This window comes from Notolepis coatsorum, assembly GCF_963971535.1.
Source record: "Notolepis coatsorum genome assembly, chromosome: 13".
Classification (NCBI taxonomy): domain Eukaryota; kingdom Metazoa; phylum Chordata; class Actinopteri; order Aulopiformes; family Paralepididae; genus Notolepis; species Notolepis coatsorum.
The window spans coordinates 64,171,640-64,193,727 of record NC_140177.1 but is presented as its reverse complement, the minus strand read 5'-3'; the positions used below and the strand labels follow the sequence as shown (position 1 = coordinate 64,193,727).

General features: G+C 41.5%; 1 protein-coding gene across 1 annotated transcript in view; it reads right to left on the bottom strand.

The window, feature by feature from the left end:
• plod3 (procollagen-lysine, 2-oxoglutarate 5-dioxygenase 3) overlaps window positions 1-22,088 on the bottom strand; it is a 113,243-nt gene that overhangs the window by 22,874 nt on the left and 68,281 nt on the right. Inside the window, exons 15-18 of the mRNA XM_084327317.1 lie at window positions 13,508-13,579; window positions 10,158-10,262; window positions 2,364-2,510; window positions 1,891-2,016 (exon numbers count right to left, since the gene is read on the bottom strand). Of these exons, the coding sequence (XP_084183443.1) occupies window positions 1,891-2,016; window positions 2,364-2,510; window positions 10,158-10,262; window positions 13,508-13,579 (450 nt within the window). The remainder of the gene's footprint in view (window positions 1-1,890; window positions 2,017-2,363; window positions 2,511-10,157; window positions 10,263-13,507; window positions 13,580-22,088) is intronic.

Genomic DNA, 22,088 nt, shown 5'->3' with positions numbered 1-22,088 from the left:
CCGAACTACACTTCCTGGCAGATACTGTGGGGGTTCAAAGTTCAGCGTTCTGAATGAATTATTTCAATAACTGTTATTATTCGGGATAATAAGCCACAAAAGGTAACGTTTTTGACAAATATTGAAACGCAGTTAGTTTCTCCTCCCTATTGTTAGCATGTAGCAACAATTAGATCTGAAATTAGTTTCAAAATGGTTGCACTGTGGTGGAAATAAAAAGGTACAGTAAATTACAGTAGATATCATTATCTGTTCTTATGCACGCCTGGTGAAAAGAATTAACGAGTTTACTCGTTATTGCCCGCCAATCCTTGAGCGCCAACAACGAGTTAACTCGTTTTTATGACCGTTATTTCCTTTATTTGCTATTGGCATTCATAATTCATCCAGAAAGGCTCCGGGAGCCAGCTGGACTCTGTCTGATATTTCAACGCTTCAATACCGCCGCCTGGTGGATTTCGGGAGAGTTGCACTCCACTCTAAACCGGATGTGGCGCTCTGTGCATCGGGGAAAATGGTCCGGCAGAGCTATCTTGTTATGTTGATCAAGACAAACACTCGAGTGCATTGGATCACTTTCGAGACGCAAGAATCAATATGCTTTCGGCGTTTATTGAGTCATAAATGGAAAATGGATCTAGCAGATAGAAATCAAATAATTGGAATATTTTTTCTCCAGACTCATCGGCCACAGGTAAGAGGAATCTAATGTTAATTCCAGCTCGATTATCCATTTATTTCATTGCAATCCATCTGATCAACATATGATGTCGTACTAAAGAAAGCCTTTACCAACAATCAAGGAATCATAAACGACCCCCCCCCCCCCCCCATTTCCTTCACGCATGATGGAGCATACTGTATACCGAGCATATGCATTTGAATTTTTTAATATAGCGTGTATAGGAACGAAACGCCAATCGATTATGTATAATATGAGTCAGGCCTATAATTCGCGTTCTAGGAATTACTGCTATACACTAAAACATACTTACATTCATGACGGTACTAACACGACAATGTATGAATGGAAAAATATAACGTTCCCACATCCGGAACGATAGATACCCGATGTTGAATGGCCATAGTAGGGCTGTCCCCGACTAAGGATTTGGATGGTCGACTATGATTGGCCAAAATTTGCTGTTAGTCGACTATTGGTCGACTAAAATAAATAAAAAATAAAAATATATATAATATTAATAAAAAAAAAAATGTATCATTCCATTTGGGCTGTGGAGGTGCTTAATGTCTGAAGGAGTCGACTAAAGGCTTCTTGTCCTATGCAAAAGCATGCAATTGGTCCACTGATGGATACATCTTGATATTTGTCTAGTCTAGTGTGTTCATTAGATGGGTGAAATCCTCTTTCAGTGCCTCTGTGCCTGTTTTCGTAGGCAGTTAGCCTCCGTTATGCGTGCCATTAGCGTTAGCCACGCTTCTAGGCCTATTTTCTTTTGGAAAGAATGATACAAAAAATAAAATAAAAATTTGTATAAAAGCATTTATTTTATTTTTTTGACTAAGAGGTTGGCAGTCGACTACGGCTCCTTTCGACCGATTAGTCGACTAATCGACTAATAGGGGTCAGCCCTAGGCCATAGTAATGTCGATATAGCTATAATATTTAAAAAGTTATAGCCCTGCAAAGAAGGTGAGCGACTCCATAGGCTTACAGCCCTGGCAGAGAGTGGTATAAGATGGGCAAAGTGCGTGGCGCAGAATGTGTTAGGTTGTGCTACAACATTAAAATAGATCGTGATGTAGGCATCATGGCTACATAAGCCTTCAACAAGCCTTCCCGACAAAGGCTTTTAAAAAGTAAATTCACACAATCTACTTTTACCATGCAATAAAAAAAATACTACAAATAATACTAATAATAATAACCTGGTAGTCTAATCCCTTCTTGTTGAGCGCGATGTTGACGGTGAAGGTGGAGGAGTCGTGGTGAGGCCTCAGAGACGGCTGCTCGTCTGGACGATAACGAACCACGAAGTTCATGATGGCCTGGGCCTACACACACACACACACACAAGATTGTTATGACAAAAAAACATATCCTTTTGCAGTATGTCTATAATTCATATTCTAAAATTATATCCAGGGTATAATTACAGTTTAAATACCTTAGGGTAATATAATACCCTAGGGGAATATTAAGGGTAATATTATACCTTAGGGGAATATTAAGGGGCATATTAAGGGTCATATTATACCTTAGGGGAATATTAAAGGGAATATAATACCTTAGGGGAATATTAAGGGGAATATAATACCTTAGGGGAATATTAAGGGGAATATTAAGGGTCATATTATACCTTAGGGGAATATTAAGGGGAATATTAAGGGGAATATAATACCTTAGGGGTGTATCCAGGGTATAGTTTCTCCGTCACAGGAACAATGTATTCTTTGAGGAATTTGAGCCATTCTTTCTCAAAGTTAATCTGGTTCATATGAATATCCACTGTCGGTACGTTTTCATAACCGCCGGCCAGACGCTCGTCCTACACACACACACAGGGACATACATGCACACACACACACACACACAGAAAGAGAAAGAAAACAGAGATATTAGTTAGGATTCGGTTAATATAATAATAATAACTTTATTTGTATAGCACTTTTCATACAGAGGTTGCAGTTCAAAGTGCTTCACAACAGTAAAAAATACAGGCATGAGCGAGCATAGCAAGGTATGGTAAATCACAGTGTTTCACATTAGGATCTAGCATCCTAATAGGCTCTCTATTCAGTAATACAAATAATAAAATAGTTTAAAATGATTAAGTTTAAAAATAGTCTAAAAATTATAAAATAGAACGGACATACAACAGTAAAAAATACAGGCATAAGCGAGCATACAAATTTAAAATGTAAATAGCAAGGTTACAGTCAAAAGTGTGATAAGATTGTTCAATCAGATGAAAATGGCCCAGTTAGGAGAATCAACCTTGGCACGATGTACGTAACTGGAATGGTAAACAACTTTGCTAGATTTAGGTCAAAAGTCATCTTCTCCTCACAACAGAGCATCACTCTAACATACAAACAAAATTGGAAGTGTATGAAAGTAGGTAGGGTAAGAATATAGCTCTGTTTACAGTTTGATTCAGTAATACAAATAATAAAAATAGTTTAAAATGATTCAGTTTAAAAATAGTCATCAGTAAGAAGTAAAAAGTGTGATAACCGACACATACATTTGATAGGCAGTGTATAAAAGTAGGCAGGGTAAGAATAGTGCAGGTAAGTACAATTTGTGTCAGGATATCCCTGATGTTTCTATAATAATATTTATCCTTGCCACTAGGTGGTAGCAGATATCTTATCTTCAGATATTTGCCTGCATTACCCCACAGTGAAATGCCTGAGCAAAGAGATAGGTTTTAAGCTGTCTTTTAAAGATGTCTAGCGAGTTGGCTTCTCTGATGTTTTGGGGTAGTTTGTTCCACAGTTTTGGGGCATAGTTGATAAAGGCTGCATTACCGATCCTCTTTTGACTGTTTCTGGGAGCCTCTAGTAGTCCAGCAGCTGATGATCGCAGTGTTCTTGCTGGTGTGTAATTTATTAGAGTGTTGGCGATGTAGCTAGGTCCCTGTCCATTTAGAGCTTTGTATGTAAGGAGAAGGACCTTAAAGTCAATTCTAAATGTTACAGGAAGCCAGTGTAAAGCAGCTAAGACTGGACTAATGTGCTCTCTCCTTTTGGTTCTAGTTAGCAGTCGGGCTGCAGAGTTTTGGATTAGCTGAAGCCTCTCTGTGGTTTTCTTAGGGAGACCTGTGAAAAATGCATTACAGTAGTCTAACCGGCTAGATATGAATGCATGAATTAGCTTCTCAGCATCGTTCTGATTAATAAATGGTCGTACTTTTGCTATATTTCTGAGATGGAAGAACGATGTTTTCGTCACTTTGCTAATATGAGAATTGAAGTTCAGTTCTGAATCTATGATAACCCCGAGACTAGTGACCTCAGATTTTATCCAAGGGGTTAGTCCTCCCAGGTTCTTTATTAATGTTTCTTTTTGGGGCCGATAATTAGAATTTCAGTTTTGTTCTCGTTTAGTTTCAAGAAGTTCTTACTCATCCATTTATTTATTGCCAGTAAGCAGTCTGTAATGGAGCTAATCACTGTATCATTTGGTTCAGCAGATATGTACAGTTGTGTATCATCCGCATAGCTATGGAAATCTACATTATGTTCTCTGATGATATCACCCAGCGGTAACATGTAAAAGGAGAAGAGTAAAGGACCTAAGCAACTCCCTTGTGCAACTCCATAGTTGTTGTATATATCAGACATGTGATCTCCTAGTTTAACATAGAATTTCCTCCCTCTGATGTATGTTTTAAACCAGCCTAGCACATGTTCTGAGAAACAGACATGGTTTTCAAGACGATCGATTAGAATATCGTGATCGATTGTATCAAATGCTGCACTGAGATCTAGCAAGATAAGGATGGAGATCTTATTCTCGTCAGAGTTTAGCCTGAGGTCACTGATTATTTTGGTGAGGGCAGTTTCAGTGCTATGATATTTTCTGAATCCTGACTGAAATTCTTCTAAGATGTTGTTTTATTCAAGAAAGGAATTTATTTGAACTGAAACTATCTTTTCAAGTACTTTACTAATGAATGGTAGGTTGGATATTGGATGATAATTTGCCATTTCATTACTATCCAAGTTAGGTTTTTTTAGTAATGGCTTTACAACTGCTGTTTTAAAGGCATCTGGGAAAATACCAGTTCTAAGGGAAGTGTTTATGATATCTAGCACAGGGCTTGAAACACTATTAAACACCCGTTTGAAGAAAACTGTAGGTATAGGGTCAATGTCTGAGGTGGAGGAGTTACATTCTGAGACAGTTTTGCAGAGTACATCTAATGTGATGCATGTGAATCTTCTCATGGTTACATTGCGCGGTTTGCTGCAATCAGCTTTATTTCCATCATGAGTAATGCTGGCCCTGATCAAGGTTATTTTGTTGTTAAAGAATAGTGCAAGTTCTTCACACTTAACCGTTGATGACTGAGGAGGTGTAGGGGCAGTGTTTAGTACATTAATAGTGGAAAAAAGGATTCTGGAGTTTCCAGCATTTTCTGTAATGATTTTAGAGAAGTAGTCTTTCCTTGCTAAGCGGATGGTTTTATTATAGGCAGTTAAAGCATCTTTGTATATATCACAGCATATGGTGGTTTTTGTTTTTCTCCATTTTCGCTCCGCTGCACGACATTTCCTTTCTTTGTTGACCGTATTATAGTTCAACCAGGGCGAGGCTCTGGTTCTCTTCTTTTTTGTTTTTTGTGGGGCGAAAGAATTTAATATAGATGACAGTGCATCATTGAGATTTTCTACCATTTCATTTAGAGAGCTGTCATGATTGTGTGGTTCATGTAGTCTGATAAGATCAATGAACTTTGATTCAGCCTTGTCGTTTAGGAGCCTCTTTTGAACTATGATTTCTTTTTTTGTTTTAGTAAGGGTTATTTGAGTATCAAAAAATATACAGTGATGGTCGGAGAGAGGTAATTCAGTTATTGAGATATTTGTTATGCTTAGCCCAGTTGTTGTTATAACTAAGTCTAATGTATTCCCAAGCCTGTGAGTTGCATTTGTTATATGCTGCGTTAGGTCAAAGCTATCCAGTAGATTTTTTAGTTCTATAGTTTTGGAGTCTGTTTTCTTATTAAAATGGATGTTCAAGTCTCCATTTAGGATCACCTTATCATATCCGGTAACATAGTGAGATCAGTTCAGATAGCTCCTGTATAAATATTGGTGAGTGTCTATGCGGGCGGTATATTGTGACAATAATCGTCGATTCCGTTTTGAGCTCAATGGCAAGATATTCCATTGACATGAACTCACCTAGTTCTGTGATTCTAAACAAGAGTTTTGAGGAGAAGATTGCTGCAACTCCTCCCCCCCCCCTTCTATTTTTTCTGGGTATTTGAAGAAAATTATAGTCTGTGGGACAAGCTTCTATCATTATTGATGTAGCTGTGTCATTATTTAGCCATGTCTCTACTAGGCAGAGGACGGATTACGTGTAATTCGTCCAATCTGGTGTATTTGCTAAAATGTCCTTGTAATTTTTCCTATGTGGGCAAAACAACGATAGCCTTTAAATCAAGAATAAGTGAACACAAATGTGCTGTGAGGAATTCAGATGTCAAGTCATCGGTAGCTCGACATTTCTCTAAGTGTAAGCATACCGTCAACGACCTCAAATATATGGGACTAGAGTTAGTACTCAGGCCAGCGCGAGGTGGAGACAGACACAAGCTGCTGCTGCAACGTGAATGTTATTATATCTACCTGTTCAATTGTATCGAACCTAAAGGAATGAATGAAGAAAACGTCTTAACCGGTTTCCTTTAACCTCCTTACTCCCACATTGTTATTTCTGGTCTGATTAAAGATGTTGTTTGTTGCCAAACTAGAGGCATGATTCACAAAGATGCCCAATGGATAATTTGAAATTAATTAATTCAATTACGTAAAGTGGCTCAATTAGCCCTATAAATTAAAGGGCATGCTATATGTTATCAAGTTTCTGGTAATTTGTTTTGTATTGTATTGTTTATAAATATTTATTGATGATAGATATAGATATATCTATACATATGTATAAATTATGATTGGACTCTATTTGATAGGTCATTCATTTAGTCATATTGCATAGGCACACCTGCGTTGTGATGTCGTTTCCTGCCGTGTCATTTACCTGCCAGGTGTATTTAACCATCACCTTGAATGCATTTCCAGTGCTAGCCATACCACTGATGAAGGACATTGTCCGAAACATGTCTGTTTTTGATTCAGGCTGTCAATAAAAAACATTGAACCTGTGAGTGCTGGTCCGGCTACCCTGCTTTGATATACTGAACTTTATGGGATTACAGCACCCAGTGTGAGAACTTGTGAGCGCGGTCTAACTTGACTATATCTACTAGGCAGATGCAATCCAAGTTATTTTCTTTAATCAGATCATTTACTAAAAAAAATTTATTATTCAGTGATCTGACATTTAGGAGGGCTAATTTTATTTGTTGGACTTATTTAGAGGAGGTCTGCTTTGGCTTGACCTTGATGGCCCTGAGGTTAATAGCAGGTAAACGCATTGATGGCGTATATTTTTCACCATGCCATTGGCTGGTTATGATTACCGGTATGTTTTGAGAGATGGCATGGCAGTTGTACTATACTGCACTGTACTCTAGTGCTTTCGGGGACATTTGATCAGACGAGATGGCCTTGTGTGATATGGGGGGGGGGGACACACACCTTGTGCTGCTGCTGCACCTCGTGGCGAGATTGTGTCCTTTGTGATTATCTCTCATGCTGGTATGAGTTTGATATCCTTGGAGGCCATTAAGGCATGACGCATGTTTGCTGCTAGAAGCCTTGAACCTAAGCGATTTGGGAAGAAGCCATTTCTTTGAAAGCGTTCTGGGTTATTCCAGAAAACATTGAAATTGTCAATGAATTTCAGGCCGTGTATAAGACATGCAGACCCTAACCATGAATTAAAGTTTAGGAGTCGACTAAAGGCTTCTTGTCCTCTGCGAAAGCATGCAATTGGTCCACTGATGGACACATCAGTGTCTATGTACACAGACTGATGTTTGTCTAGTGTGTTCATTAAACGTGTGAAATCCTCTTTCAAAGTCTCTGTGCCCGTCTTCTTTCGCAGGATGTCAAACGATCCAGAGTGAATGACAATTTTTGTTATGTCCGGTCTGATGAGTGTTGGAAGTATTTCGGCCAGCTCTTTCACAGATGTGTTGTCTAGACATATATTTTCTGTAGATGTAGATTTACTGTTAAATACATATATACCAGATAGATATTTGTTACATGAATGACTGTTTGAATTAGCTGACCGTCTCAGTTGTTTAAGTTAAGTTTATAAGTTTGTTCATTTATTTTTTACCCAGGGACAGAGCACATTCATGAACATCTTCAGTTTCCACATCAATGTAAATGTGACAGAATTAGCTAATTAGCTAGTTTCCATCTCGTCCGGGAGGAGATTTTTGGCCCAGGAGAGTCTAGCGGTTGATCCGAGCACATTAGAATGCTTTCCAGGACACTTGATGCATGTGTTGTGCCAGATTATGTCGGGGACCAGATGGACATCAATACTGGAAATCGCAGGACGCCCAAGTGGCGAACCATGTAACGCGCTATGTCGCGGCACGGCCGACCCGGGTTCGATTCCCGAACCCGTCGTTATTTGCAGAATGTCTTCCCCCCCACTCTGTCTCCCGTTCCTACTCTCTCTCTCTCTCTCTACTGGACTGCCCAGTAGTAAAAAGCGATAAACGCTAAAAAATAAATAATAAAAAATCGCGATCAGACAATTGGAATATTCTTTTGGAATAACCCCGAAGGTAAGGACTATCTGACGTCAATTCCACCTTGATCCTACAATGATTTCATATCGATCCAGCCGATCAACATACAGTATGTAGTATTCAAAACGAATGCCGTTGCTGGCGATCAAAGCAAAAAAAAACGACCCCCCTTTGAAACATAATACCTATTTTATACCTTTGATTTGATAACAGTAGCGTGTCCAGGCAAGCAACGCGAACGCATTTAGCTAAATTCACATATCGCTCCTTAACGCAGTTTCCAGGAATTAGCCAGGATCACTCTGAAACTATACGATATTCACGTGTTGAACGAGGGATAGTTACTGTCAAATGAGCCATAGTATTGTCTCCATAGCTATAATATAGAATATAGATATAGCCCTGCAAACACCGCGACGCACAGTGAAAATGCCTATCTTTTAGCGTGGCCCAGTGAGAACGGGATAAGGATAATAGCTGGCAGTCAACACATTGGGCGCCGGCCATTAGCCCTATCCTTGTAGCTAACGCACCAGGTTTCCATAGCATATTTTCACTGTGCGTCACTATGTTAAGATAAGATAAGATATTCCTTTATTGATCCCCTTGGGGAAATTCAGGCATCATAGCAGCATGGGGGGGGAGGGGGGAGGGGTACAGGTAGTAAAACAACACAGTATACAGGTAGTAAAAGACAACACAGGCAGTGTAAACAATTTGATCAATATAATTTACTATCTGACTAGCTGAGGAAGAGCTATATCTATATTCTATATTATAGCTATGGAGACAATACTATGGTCATTTGACAGTGACTTTCTCCCGCCGAACATGCAAAAAAGAGATCATTTTCTCATTCATACGTTTGCGCGGTATCCCGTGGTGAATATTGTATAGTTTAGGAGTGATCCGGGATAATTCCTGAAAAGCTGAGTTATAGGGCGCTACGTGAATTCCGATATAAGCATTGGCGTTTCTTGCCTGGACACGCTACTATTTCCAAATCAAATGTATATAATAGGTATTATGTTTCATCGTGAATGCAAGGGGGGGGGGGGGGGGGGGTCGTTTTTTATGCTTCGATGGCCAATAACGGCATTCGTTTTGAACACTACACAAGCTGATCAGCTGGATCGATATGAAAACATTGTACGATCAAGCTGGAATTGACGTCAGATAGTCTTTACCTTTGATCAGGGGTATTCCAAAAAGAATATTCCAATTGTCTGATAGCGATTTCCAGTCTTGGTGTCCATCGTGTCGCCAACATAATCCACCACAACACATGCATCGGGGGCATTGGCCGCGTTTCAATGTGATCGGGTGAACCGCTAGACTCGCCTGACCCAAAAAACTGAGGGAATTAAATGTAACACTTGGTGTGAAAAAAAGGTTTCGAAGGGTGGGCGATACTGCCACCTAGCAGGATGCGGCCGGTATTGCACTTCTGCGATCTCAGAATAATTTTCTATGGTAACACAGAGGTCCGTGGATGAATAATGAATAAAAATATTGAATAAAAGAAAAAACTACCAAAACCCGAGATATCTCGGGTCTGGTGCCGAAAGTGTTAAGTTGTTTGTTTCTCTAGTCAACCAAAACTTCGGTAGGTCGATTTGTTGTTCTTTCAATAATTTGTTTTTCTGAACAAGTTATTTCCTCCCTCCAGACAACTAAGATGTTCTTTAGTGGAGGACAAGAGAGGGGTTAGGGTTAAGGGTACCAACCGTGTCTCCCTCCAGAGAGGGGTTAGGGTTAAGGGTCAGGGTACTGGTTAAGGGTACTAACCGTATTTTTCCCTCCAGACCACCCTCCGTGATTCTCCATGGTCTCTACCAGATCATCACACATCCTTTCTGAGAAGACTGGAAACCAATACACATCTGGACATGGCTATAGAGAGAGAGAGAGAGAGAGAGAGCGAGAGAGAGAGCGAGAGCGAGAGAGCGAGAGAGCGAGAGAGCGAGAGAGCGAGAGAGCGAGAGAGCGAGAGAGAGAGAGCGAGAGAGAAAATGAGAGAGACAGAGAGAGACAGAGAGAGACAGAGACAGAGAGAGACAGAGAGAGACACAGGGGGAGAGATAGAGACAGAGAAACAGACAGACAGAGAGAGACAGACAGACAGAGAGAGACAGACAGAGAGAGACAGAGATGGAGGGGGAGAGACAGAGATAGGGGGCAGAAAGAGAGAGGGAGAGAGACAGAGAGCGGTAAAGAGACAGAGAGAGACAGACAGAGAAAGAGGGGGAGAGACAAAGAGAGAGGGGTAGAAAGACAGAGAGAGGGGGACAGAGACAGAGGGGGGGTACAGAGACAGAGAGAGAGGGGGGGGCGGAGAGAGAGAGGGGGACAGAGAGAGAGAGGGGGGCGGAGAGAGAGAGGGAGACAGAGAGAGCGGTAGAAAGACGGAAAGAGAGAGACAGAGAGAGAGGGGGAGAGACAGAGAGAGAAAGGAGAGAGTTATGACTTTCTTTTTTTTAAAGGGGAATACCACACATTTTAAGAATAGACTCTCCTAAAGCTATAAATCAGAATTGAATCCTCCAATGTGTGATGTAACATCTGGGCTGCTCCATACACAATGAATGGGGCTCTGATTTTATGAGCCCATACGATTATTTTGTGTGAGCTACAACCAAATGAATGTTTATTGTTTATCGTTTAAAAGGATCCCCATTAGCTGCCACCTGAGTGGCGAGCTAGTCTTCCTGGGGTCCACACAGAAAGACAACACAAACATAACAATACACGAGATGCATATGACAATCACAATTCACTTAATTAACAATGACAATCTAAAAACAGTAAAACATTGTAGACATCTTTATAAACATTGGAATATTTTCAGAAAAGGTCATTACATTTACATTACATTACACAAAGGTCATACCCATGAGTAAATATTTCGTTATTACATTCCTACAGTAGGTATTTCCACTCCCAAACGTGAACAGTATTTACAGTATTTGCTCGGACCTATCTCAAACTCTGCCCTCTTTTCTTGATCCTCCAATCACAACTGTCGCTTACCTCGGACAAACCTGTCCGAGGTAAGCGACAGTTGTGATTGGAGGATCAAGAAAAGAGGGCAGGGTTTGAGATAGGTCTATTCCGCTTCAGACCTGTGCCTTCTGGGTGCGAGAGCTCAGCTTCACAAAGGCACAGCCCCATTCAGCGTCTGTGGAGCCTTCACATCCCAGTGACATCACAGACTGCCTTCACATTCCAGTGACATCACAGACTGCCTTCACATCCCAGTGACATCACAGACTGCTTTCACATCCCAGTGACATCACAGACTGCCTTCACATCCCAGTGACATCACAGACTGCCTTCACATCCCAGTGACATCACAGACTGCCTTCACATCCCAGTGACATCACAGACTGGAGGAGCCTTCACATCCCAGTGACATCACAGACTGTGGAGCCTTCACATCCCAGTGACATCACAGACTGGAGGAGCCTTCACATCCCAGTGACATCACAGACTGTGGAGCCTTCACATCCCAGTGACATCACAGACTGGAGGAGCCTTCACATCCCAGTGACATCACAGACTGTGGAGCCTTCACATCCCAGTGACATCACAGACTGGAGGAGCCTTCACATCCCAGTGACATCACAGACTGGAGGAGCCTTCACATCCCAGTGACATCACAGACTGGAGGAGCCTTCACATCCCAGTGACATCACAGACTGTGGAGCCTTCACATCCCAGTGACATCACAGACTGTGGAGCCTTCACATCCCAGTGACATCACAGACTGGAGGAGCCTTCACATCCCAGTGACATCACAGACTGCGGAGCCTTCACATCCCAGTGACATCACAGACTGGAGGAGCCTTCACATCCCAGTGACATCACAGACTGGAGGAGCCTTCACATCCCAGTGACATCACAGACTGTGGAGCCTTCACATCCCAGTGACATCACAGACTGGAGGATGCACTCGCTGATTTCTAGCTTCAGGATGGAGTGGTGCGTGTTCACAAATACTGACTGAACTGTCCTCAGGAAGAACATACTGACTGAACTGTCCTCAGGAAGAACATACTGACTGAACTGTCCTCCGGAAGAACATACTTACTGAACTGTCCTGGGGCACAGGAAGAACAGACTGACTGAACTGTCCTCAGGAAGAACATACTGACTGAACTGTCCTCAGGAAGAACATACTGACTGAACTGTCCTCAGGAAGAACATACTGACTGAACTGTCCTCCGGAAGAACATACTTACTGAACTGTCCTGGGGCACAGGAAGAACAGACTGACTGAACTGTCCTCAGGAAGAACATACTGACTGAACTGTCCTGGGACACAGGAAGAACATACTGACTGAACTGTCCTGGGACACAGGAAGAACATACTGACTGAACTGTCCTGGGGCACAGGAAGAACATACTGACTGAACTGTCCTGGGGCACAGGAAGAACATACTGACTGAACTGTCCTGGGGCACAGGAAGAACATACTGACTGAACTGTCCTGGGGCACAGGAAGAACATACTGCCTGAACTGTCCTGGGGCACAGGAAGAACATACTGCCTGAACTGTCCTGGGGCACAGGAAGAACATACTGACTGAACTGTCCTGGGGCACAGGAAGAACATACTGACTGAACTGTCCTGGGGCACAGGAAGAACATACTGACTGAACTGTCCTGGGGCACAGGGAGAACATACTGACTGAACTGTCCTGGGGCACAGGAAGAACAGACTGACTGAACTGTCCTCAGGAAGAACATACTGACTGAACTGTCCTGGGACACAGGAAGAACATACTGACTGAACTGTCCTCAGGAAGAACATACTGACTGAACTGTCCTGGGGCACAGGAAGAACAGACTGACTGAACTGTCCTCAGGAAGAACATACTGACTGAACTGTCCTCAGGAAGAACATACTGACTGAACTGTCCTGGGACACAGGAAGAACATACTGACTGAACTGTCCTCAGGAAGAACATACTGACTGAACTGTCCTGGGGCACATGAAGAACATACTGACTGAACTGTCCTGGGGCAAAGGAAGAACATACTGACTGAACTGTCCCGAGACACAGGAAGATGGGTGTTATTATTACTGGCACTAGTCTTATAATCTGCTGAAGTTGGAGGTTAGGTTGCCATGGTTACCTGCTCCACATATTTGTCCTGCTCCTCAAAGATCTTAGAGTAGTTTGCATCAATATACTTCTCTCGCCAGTCCTATAAAACAATGTAAAAATATGTCAATACATTAACTACAATATAAAACAAAGTAGAAATATATGTCAATACTACAATATAAAACAAAGTAGAAATATATGTCAATACATTAACTATAATATACAGTAAAGAATATGTCAATACATTAACTACAATATACAGTAAAAATACATGTGAATGAATTAAATACAGTATAAACACAATATAGATATATCTTAACCCAATGGCCGCCAACAACGATTTAATACGTGTTAGTCCGCCAATCGTTGAACGCCAACCACATACATACGTATACGTTATTGAATCGTTATTTCTTTTATTCGCTATTTCCATTCATAAACATGCAGGCAGATGTGTGTTATCACTGGGGATGGGTCTGAGATCGCAAAAGTCCAATACCGCCGCCTCACGCCTTGCGGCCGATATTGCACTCCATTTGAATCGATGTGGCTTGGTGTCTGGGCCGAGCTGCGGCCTGCGGGCGCGGTCTAACTACTCGGTCAAGCCAACCGCTTATAACGCATGCATCGATGAGGGTCGGGCCCCCCCGGTTCTTGTTCATTGCTGGATTACGTTGGCAACACAGTCAACATCAGTACTTGGAATGGTGATCAGATAATTGGAATATTCTTTTCGGGACAGATCCTGGTCAAGGTAAGGACTATATGGTAGGCATGGGCGGTATGGCGGTATGACGGTATACCGGGGTATTTAGAGATACCGACGGTATTGAAAATCAATACAGTCAAAATCACAGATCCATTTCAGTTTATATTACAGTGAAACGGAGTTTTAACAGTGGTTGGTTGTAGTGCACTGCACACACGTGCCAGCAGAGGGCGAGACCAGTCCTCGAGTCACTAGTGGAGCGAGGCAGCGAGCCGCAGAGCTGGTTGTCTATACACAGGAGGAGGAGGGGAAACCCCGCTTCACTGGAAATTAAATGAGTCGAGACACGCTTACCGTTGCTGCCTGGTGCTGCGGGCTAACTGGCTGTTCTGAGAGCTAACTGTTGTGTATGTGTATCACAACGGTGGTCACGCTTTACGGTAATGTTGCGACAGTGCTGTGAAAATACCGTAAAACGTTGTGGTAACGAGAGTGTGTGTTGTGGACTGGTGGAACAAGCAAATAAACGGTAAAACGTTACGTCGCAGTCCGGTGTGTTTTTGAATACACAATACTAACGTTACTAGTACTAGGGTGCTGCGGGGCTCCTGGCTACCATTCTGAGAGTTAACGTTAGTATTACTAGGATGCTGCAGGCTTCTGGCTAATGGCTCCATTCTGAGAGCTAATGATAGTAGCACTCGGATGCTGCAGGCTAACTGGCCATCTCCGCGATTTGTTGATCCAAAAATTCCTTCATGCTATTGGGGCGTGTGTGTGTGGTGTGTTCCGTTGGTAGCGTTCAAAGCGCGGAAGGGCACCCCCCCCTTTCATGAATCCATGATGAAACATAATACCGATAATCTAAATTTGATTTGAGAACAGTAGCTAGTCCAGGGAAGAAACGATAACGCTTTTACTAGAATACACGTTGCCGGCCATTACCCAGCATTTTGGAAATGACACCAGACCGCCCTGAAACTACACTCATATTCATGAGGGTATAAAACGGAAATGTATGGATGGAAAAATTATCTGTTTTTTGCATCTTGACCGGAAGAAACTCAATGACAATCGACTATATTATTAGATCCATAGCTATAATATATAACATAGGTTTAGGCCTGCAAACACAGCCATGTATCCCCATGTTAAAAAGCGTTGGCATTTCAATGGTAAGGTAAACAGCGACCCCTGGCGCTGAATGAGTTAATACAATACAAAAACAGTATAAATATGTCAATACATTAACTACAATATAAAGTAAAAAATATATCAGTACTAGGGATGGGCATTGATTTTCGAATAGCCGTTAAATGATAGAAAATCAAATCGTTTATAGAATAGTGTCATTTCGTAGCAATGACAGCAGCCAGCTAGCTCGCTTGGTCTGCTAGCGTTAGCCGTTAGCAATGACAGCCGCCAGCTAGCTCGCTTGGTCCACTAGCGTTAGCCGTTAGCAATGATAGCCGCCAGCTAGCTCGCTTGGTCCACTAGCGTTAGCCGTTAGCAATGACAGCAGCCAGCTAGTTCGCTTGGTCCACTAGCGTTAGCCGTTAGCAATGACAGCCGCCAGCTAGCTCGCTTGGTCTGCTAGCGTTAGCCGTTAGCAATGATAGCCGCCAGCTAGCTCGCTTGGTCCACTAGCGTTAGCCGTTAGCAATGACAGCCGCCAGCTAGCTCGCTTGTTTATCTCATGTTTGCTATTAACTCATTCAACGCCAGTCACGATGATAGTCGGGTTAACTCGCAATCGCTTGAGCGCCAATCACGAGTATAGTCGGGTTTTAATCTGTATTTCTTTTATTAGCGATATCCATTCATTTTCATCCATCCAACCTGATGTTATCATTGGGAATGGGTCTGAGCTTGCAAAAGGGCAAATACCGCCGCCTATCGTCTCCCGGATGGTATTGCACATCATTGGATTGGAAGTCCGGTCCACGTTTTACTTCTCGGGCATGCAGCTGGATACTATTGCATTGACTGGGGGGACTGGGAGCAGTGCAGATTATGTGTTTTGGACTATAACGTTGGATCAATGGACGCGATCGATATTTGGAATCAGGAATTGGATTAATCTTTTTGCAGAACATCTGATGTGAGGTAAGGACTCTTTGTTACCAGTTTTGGGTTAATCAGAAGTTTTTTTCATAGCGATCACAACGTGTCTGTGTGTGTGTGTGTCAGGGCTGTACACTGCGAGCATCTCGTCGCAAATTGCCCCCTAATCTGGCCGGTGCGAGTGGAAAATATCATCTGGGGGCAAGCTTGCGAGTAGTGATTGCAACCCTTCATTCACATTTCACTCCTAAATTAATCCATACAAAATGGATAAAACATTAGCCTACAACCAGGGCATAATGTTGCGGTTGTAATTTCATTAGACAGACCAGCGCGGACCTTTAATAACATGCAATTTGATTGACACGAGCAATGGGCTAACGTTAGCTGCTATCCACGGTACCATTAGGATTATGCTAAGCTAACTAGCGTTAGCTGCTGCTAACCCTGGACACCAGTCAAAGCGGACTCCACAACACTAGTTCCATTCGGGAGGAAAGGGGGTGGGTTATATTGACAACGCTTGACAACAGAAGTTTAAACATAACTTCATATTTATTGGTTATTCGTTTCTGTTACTGTATATCATCCACTTTCCATCTCCGTCTGTTAAACGCTTCCTGTTTACATTCGAGTGTGACGTCATCACCTACGGCAGCTTAGACGATCAAACGCGAACCTAGAACAAAACCCGGGGGGGGGGGGGCTGGCTCTCTCATTCGTATTCGTTCTCGCCCCCTCTCTCTCTCTCTCTCTCTCTCTCTCTCTCTCGCTCTGATAGATTGAAAACTTTATTAACAGATTGCAGAATGGGTACAATACAGTACAGCTCTCTACATTTAATGATTTAAAGTAGCCAAACGTTACAGACAGTATAAATACTAACTGGATAGTTGATGATATAAACATTTAATTTCATTATCTGAAATATTCTGCTATAAGCCATTATCCCTTTGTGTGTGTGATTATTATTTTCTCACAGTAGTGTGTGTGTGTATATATATATATATATATATATGTGTGTGTGTGTGTGTGTTTGGCTAAAGTGGATAGAAAACACAGTACTGTGCAAAAAAAAGGCACCCAAAAGTTTTTATATAAATGGTCTTAGATGTAAATACATTTTTTATTAGTGTGTCAGTAGACTACTCTTAGTACATTTTCATTAAATAATTTTTTAAAGCATCTTCATGGTTTAATAATGCAAACATATGTTGCAGGGACTTATTATAATCATCATATTGGCGTGACTGTTTGCATCAAAGGGTTAAATCAAGCATTTTTAAGTGCTTTAGAGGAAATGTCAAAATATTGCGATATATATCGTGTATCGTGATATGGCCAAAAAATATCGCAATATCATTTAGAGGCCATATCGCCCAGCCCTACTATAATGGTAAAATAGTTATTTAAAAATGTGCCCCTAAAAAATATTCTTTGCCCCTAAATTTCTCATTTAGGGGTAAGTGTGCCCCTAGTGAAAAAGCTTAGCGTACAGCCCTGTGTGTGCGTGTGTGTGTGCATGCTGTTGGCGCTGAGCAAGGCACGGATAAGCGATTTTTCAGCCCGTTTTTGTATCGTGCATAAGGACACATATACTCTCGATAATCTACCGTTTATTTGAAAACTATTCATAAATCAGCCGAAAAATGACAACGTGTTTTGTGTATTCCACTAAAGGGCTATTATCGCGTATTTCTCTGGAATTACTAGAAATCTCCAAAACAATTATTCAAAACGGTATAAAACGGAAATGTACAGATGAAAAAACAATCTGTTTCATACATGTTGACTGCAAGCAAGTCATTGATAAGCGATGGGTGTATTAGACCCATAGCCATAATTTAAGATATATTTTAAGCAGGCGGCTGGGTGGCGCAGCGGGTAAATCGCTAGCCACCAACGCAGGAGATACTGGTATCGAGCCCAGCTCTCTTTGTTGCTTCCGGGTTGGCCGGCTGTCATACTAACACAATTGGCAGTGTTAGAGGGTGGGTCCTGGTCATTGTAAACAGCGACTCCTACAGGTCGGTCGGGGCGCCTGCTCAGCGAGGGAAGGATCCGAGTGATCCTTCCACACGTTACACTCCCCCAGTGAGAGTCCGCGCTGCCAGGTGAAAAGAAGCGGTTGATTGGCTGGACATGTGTCGGAGGAAGCATGCGATAGTCTCCACCCTCCCGGACCGATGGTAGGGGGTAGAGTGCGCAGCGACCAGGAAGGGGGTTGGGAATTGGCATAACGACTAACATTGGGATGGGAGAAAAACGGAAAAAAGGAGGCGGAAAAAGATATATTTTAGAAGATATATTTTAAGCACTCGCAAATTTCCCCGTCCTCCCATTGATTAAAGCGCTGGCGTACTAGGCCTAATTTCCCAGAAGGGGTGTGGCGGTCAATAAGTTAAGTAAAAACAATATCATATGTTATAACGTGGGAGGGGGGCAGTGATGCACCGATGTGAAAATTGTGGCCGATACCGATAACCGATATTAATATTGCTGTTCTGGCCGATACCGATATTTACCGATGTCGATATCTTTGTATAGAAAACACTTTATGATAATCAAATAAAGAGCTATTTTCCAAAACGCATAATTTCTTTACTTTTGTAACTTATTTTCAGAAATGACTGATATTTTGAAACTATTTAATACCAAAACATGTAAAAAAAAAAAAAAAAAAAAAAAAAATTTAATATCGGCCCCATCTTGATATCGGACCGATACCGATGTGTAAAAAAACGGCCATATCGGCCGATATTATATCGGCGGCCGATATATCGTGCATCACTAGAGGGGGGGTTCAATTAGTATTTGAATAGTTCCCAGTAGGGCTGTTAACGAATATTCTATAATCTAATTAACACATTGAGTGCCACGCCCCTTCCGGGAAGTGGGCCATTGTCTGCCATCGCTTTGTTCAATGGAGAGAAGGCAGTGTTTGCGAGTGCTTAAACTATATGAAATATTATAGCTATGGATTAGTGCTGTCAGGTGATTAAAAAAATGTATCTAATTAATTACAGGATTTGTAATTAATTAATCTAATTAATCGCATTTTAACACTTTGGGTGCCATGGGTTAAATTCATGATATACCATAGATTGCCAGCTCTATTTGTCTATGGAGAAGTACCCCTTCTTTGCATGGCTATAACTTTTTAAATTCTATTGCTACATTGCCATTATTAGGGCCCATTCAAAGTCCTATATGTATTGTTCATTGTGTAGCAACGTTAAACTTTTTCATTCACATATTCATAGTAAAGTATGGTCTAATGTATAAGTATGTTTTCATCTCTTTCTGCAGCTTTCTCCAGAACGTGATCTATAGCCCCAAATGCATTACATTGATGATGAAATACAGTTTGATGGCAATCGGGGCGATATAAAAATGTTCAATTGGACGTACTTCTAGAATGATCTACGTATGATCTGATGATGACCGGATGGGCGGGGGATCGTTTATAATTCCGTGGGCAGCGTTATATCATTCATCTAGTGTGGGTCATATGTTCATCATAACAGTTTATATGGAACATGTTCAAAAATAACGCTGAATCTTACCGGATCTTCCTCGCGCCGTTGGACGATCAGCGTGGTGTAGACCATTTTCGATTATGGGATGTTTATCCTGATGAACCATTTCCAGCTTGTATAATACTATATACGTCCAAATCATGTTGTTTATCGAGTTATTGGCAATGGATCGCTATATATTGTGACGAGCCAGAGTGCCGGGAGCCAAACCGAGTGCCCGGAAGTAATATGGCCGACCAGCACAACCTCCACAGCACTTCCTGTTTGGCGATTGCGCCGATCGGCCACCAGATGGCGCTCCTGAACCGCCAGAGAGCTCAGTGGGTCCTCCTGGTGGATCTCAGGCCAGCGGAGGGGAAATATGAATCCGATCACAGATTTTTGAAATATTGATATTAAAGACGCTGTAAAGCGTCCTTCGGCAACTTGAGCATGGCCGGGAATGACGCTGTAAAGCGTTTTCCGGCACCCAAAGTGTTAATCGCATAACCATTTTATGCCCGATATTCTATATTCTATAATCATATTTCAAATTGCATGTGTCCGGATGGCAGAATTCAGTACTTGTAGGAGCCAACGATATATATTTAGGTTATTGTATTATATAATTGTCATAATAGACCATTCTAGAACATTTGTGATGTCACAGTATGATGTCATGGTCGAACATTCTAGAACGTTTGTCATGATGTCATAGCCGAACATTCTAGAACATCGAACATTCGAGAACATTTGTGGTGATGTCATAGCCGAACATTCTAGAACATTGAACATTCTAGATGTGGTGATGTCATGACCGAACCTTCTAGAACATTTGTGTATCTATATATTCAGCAATTATCTCAACCAGGTCAGTGTGCATCTTGAAACCGTGCTGAGCGCTACTGAACAGATAGACTAAACAACATCGATTTTCGGCTTTCCCGTGTGGAGGAATTTTCATGTGTCGAGTCGGCTGTGATTTTGGAGACTGGGAAAATGCAGTTTTCTTACCTTGTAGTAGTGATGTGAATATTTAGGTAAATAGATTTAGGACCACTTCTGTAAAGAAAGACTTCGCTGTGGAAGAGACCATTTGGATAACTTTGTTTTACACTGGAGCGGCTGTGGACATTATTTTTCTTCATCAACGAACGTACTACTCACGAGTAAGAAATTTTAACCAGTAGAGTGGAACGTCTGCCCTCATAGTACTGTATCTACAAAACCTTCTGTTTAATCATCTTCCATTGATTAATTTGCTTAGATTTTTCAGGTCTGGTCAATTTGAGCATGGTGTTATTCACAGTCAAAGATAAAAAATAATTGTATTGATATTCTCATTTGGTTCATTACAATTTACTCAAGCCTAGTAACAGACACAGTATTTCTGACACTGGGAATACATTCCCTGAGATCCATAGATGTCCCTAGAATCAGATACCAAGAACATGCAAATGGACCATATAAAAAAAAGTTTGTAAATGTGTATTCTACGTACTTATGGAATGAATGATACATTTTTTTAGTAATAAATTTTTAGTTAATTTTCATAACGCAATAATTTGCTGTGTAATTAATTAATCTAATTAACGTGATAAACTGACAGCCCTACTATGGATCTAATAACGTTGTCGATTGTCAGTGAGTTGCTTCTGGTCAACATGCAAAAAACAGATTGTTTTTTCATCCGTACATTTCCGTTTTATACCGTGGTGAATAAGAGTATAGTTTGGGTGATTCTGAGTAATCCCAGGAAAAGACGCGAAAACAGCCTTTTAGTGAAATCCAGTTATCACATTGTAATGTTTTGCCTGATTATCGAATCTTCCTGAAATCAACGCTAGATTATCGTTATGATGTCTCCTCATGCACGCATGAAATGGGGCTTGGGGCTTGGAGCGGGGCTTTATCATGCCTTTTTCAGAGATGTGCTGCTGTGTATAAATGTCCGTTCTATATACCGTGAACTTTCATTAATTTGATCTTGCTCCTCTTGTGGACATAATGCGCAACAATAGATATAGAAATATTCAAATGCCATTTTTACACCCTAGTTCCAAGTGACTATCCCTAGTCAATACGTTACACTACTAACCCAAACCCAGTCTGGACCAGAACTACCTCATGAAGTAAATCAGAGAAAAACTGTGGTGTTCGTGTTCATTAAAGATGAATTAATTGGCCGCCATGCATTGTACCCATCTTTGGGCCCAGTCTGCCAGTGCTGTAACCCTATGGAGATGTTTACCTTCTTTGCAGGGCTATAACTTTTTAAATATTATAGCTATATCGACATTACTATGGCCCATTCAACA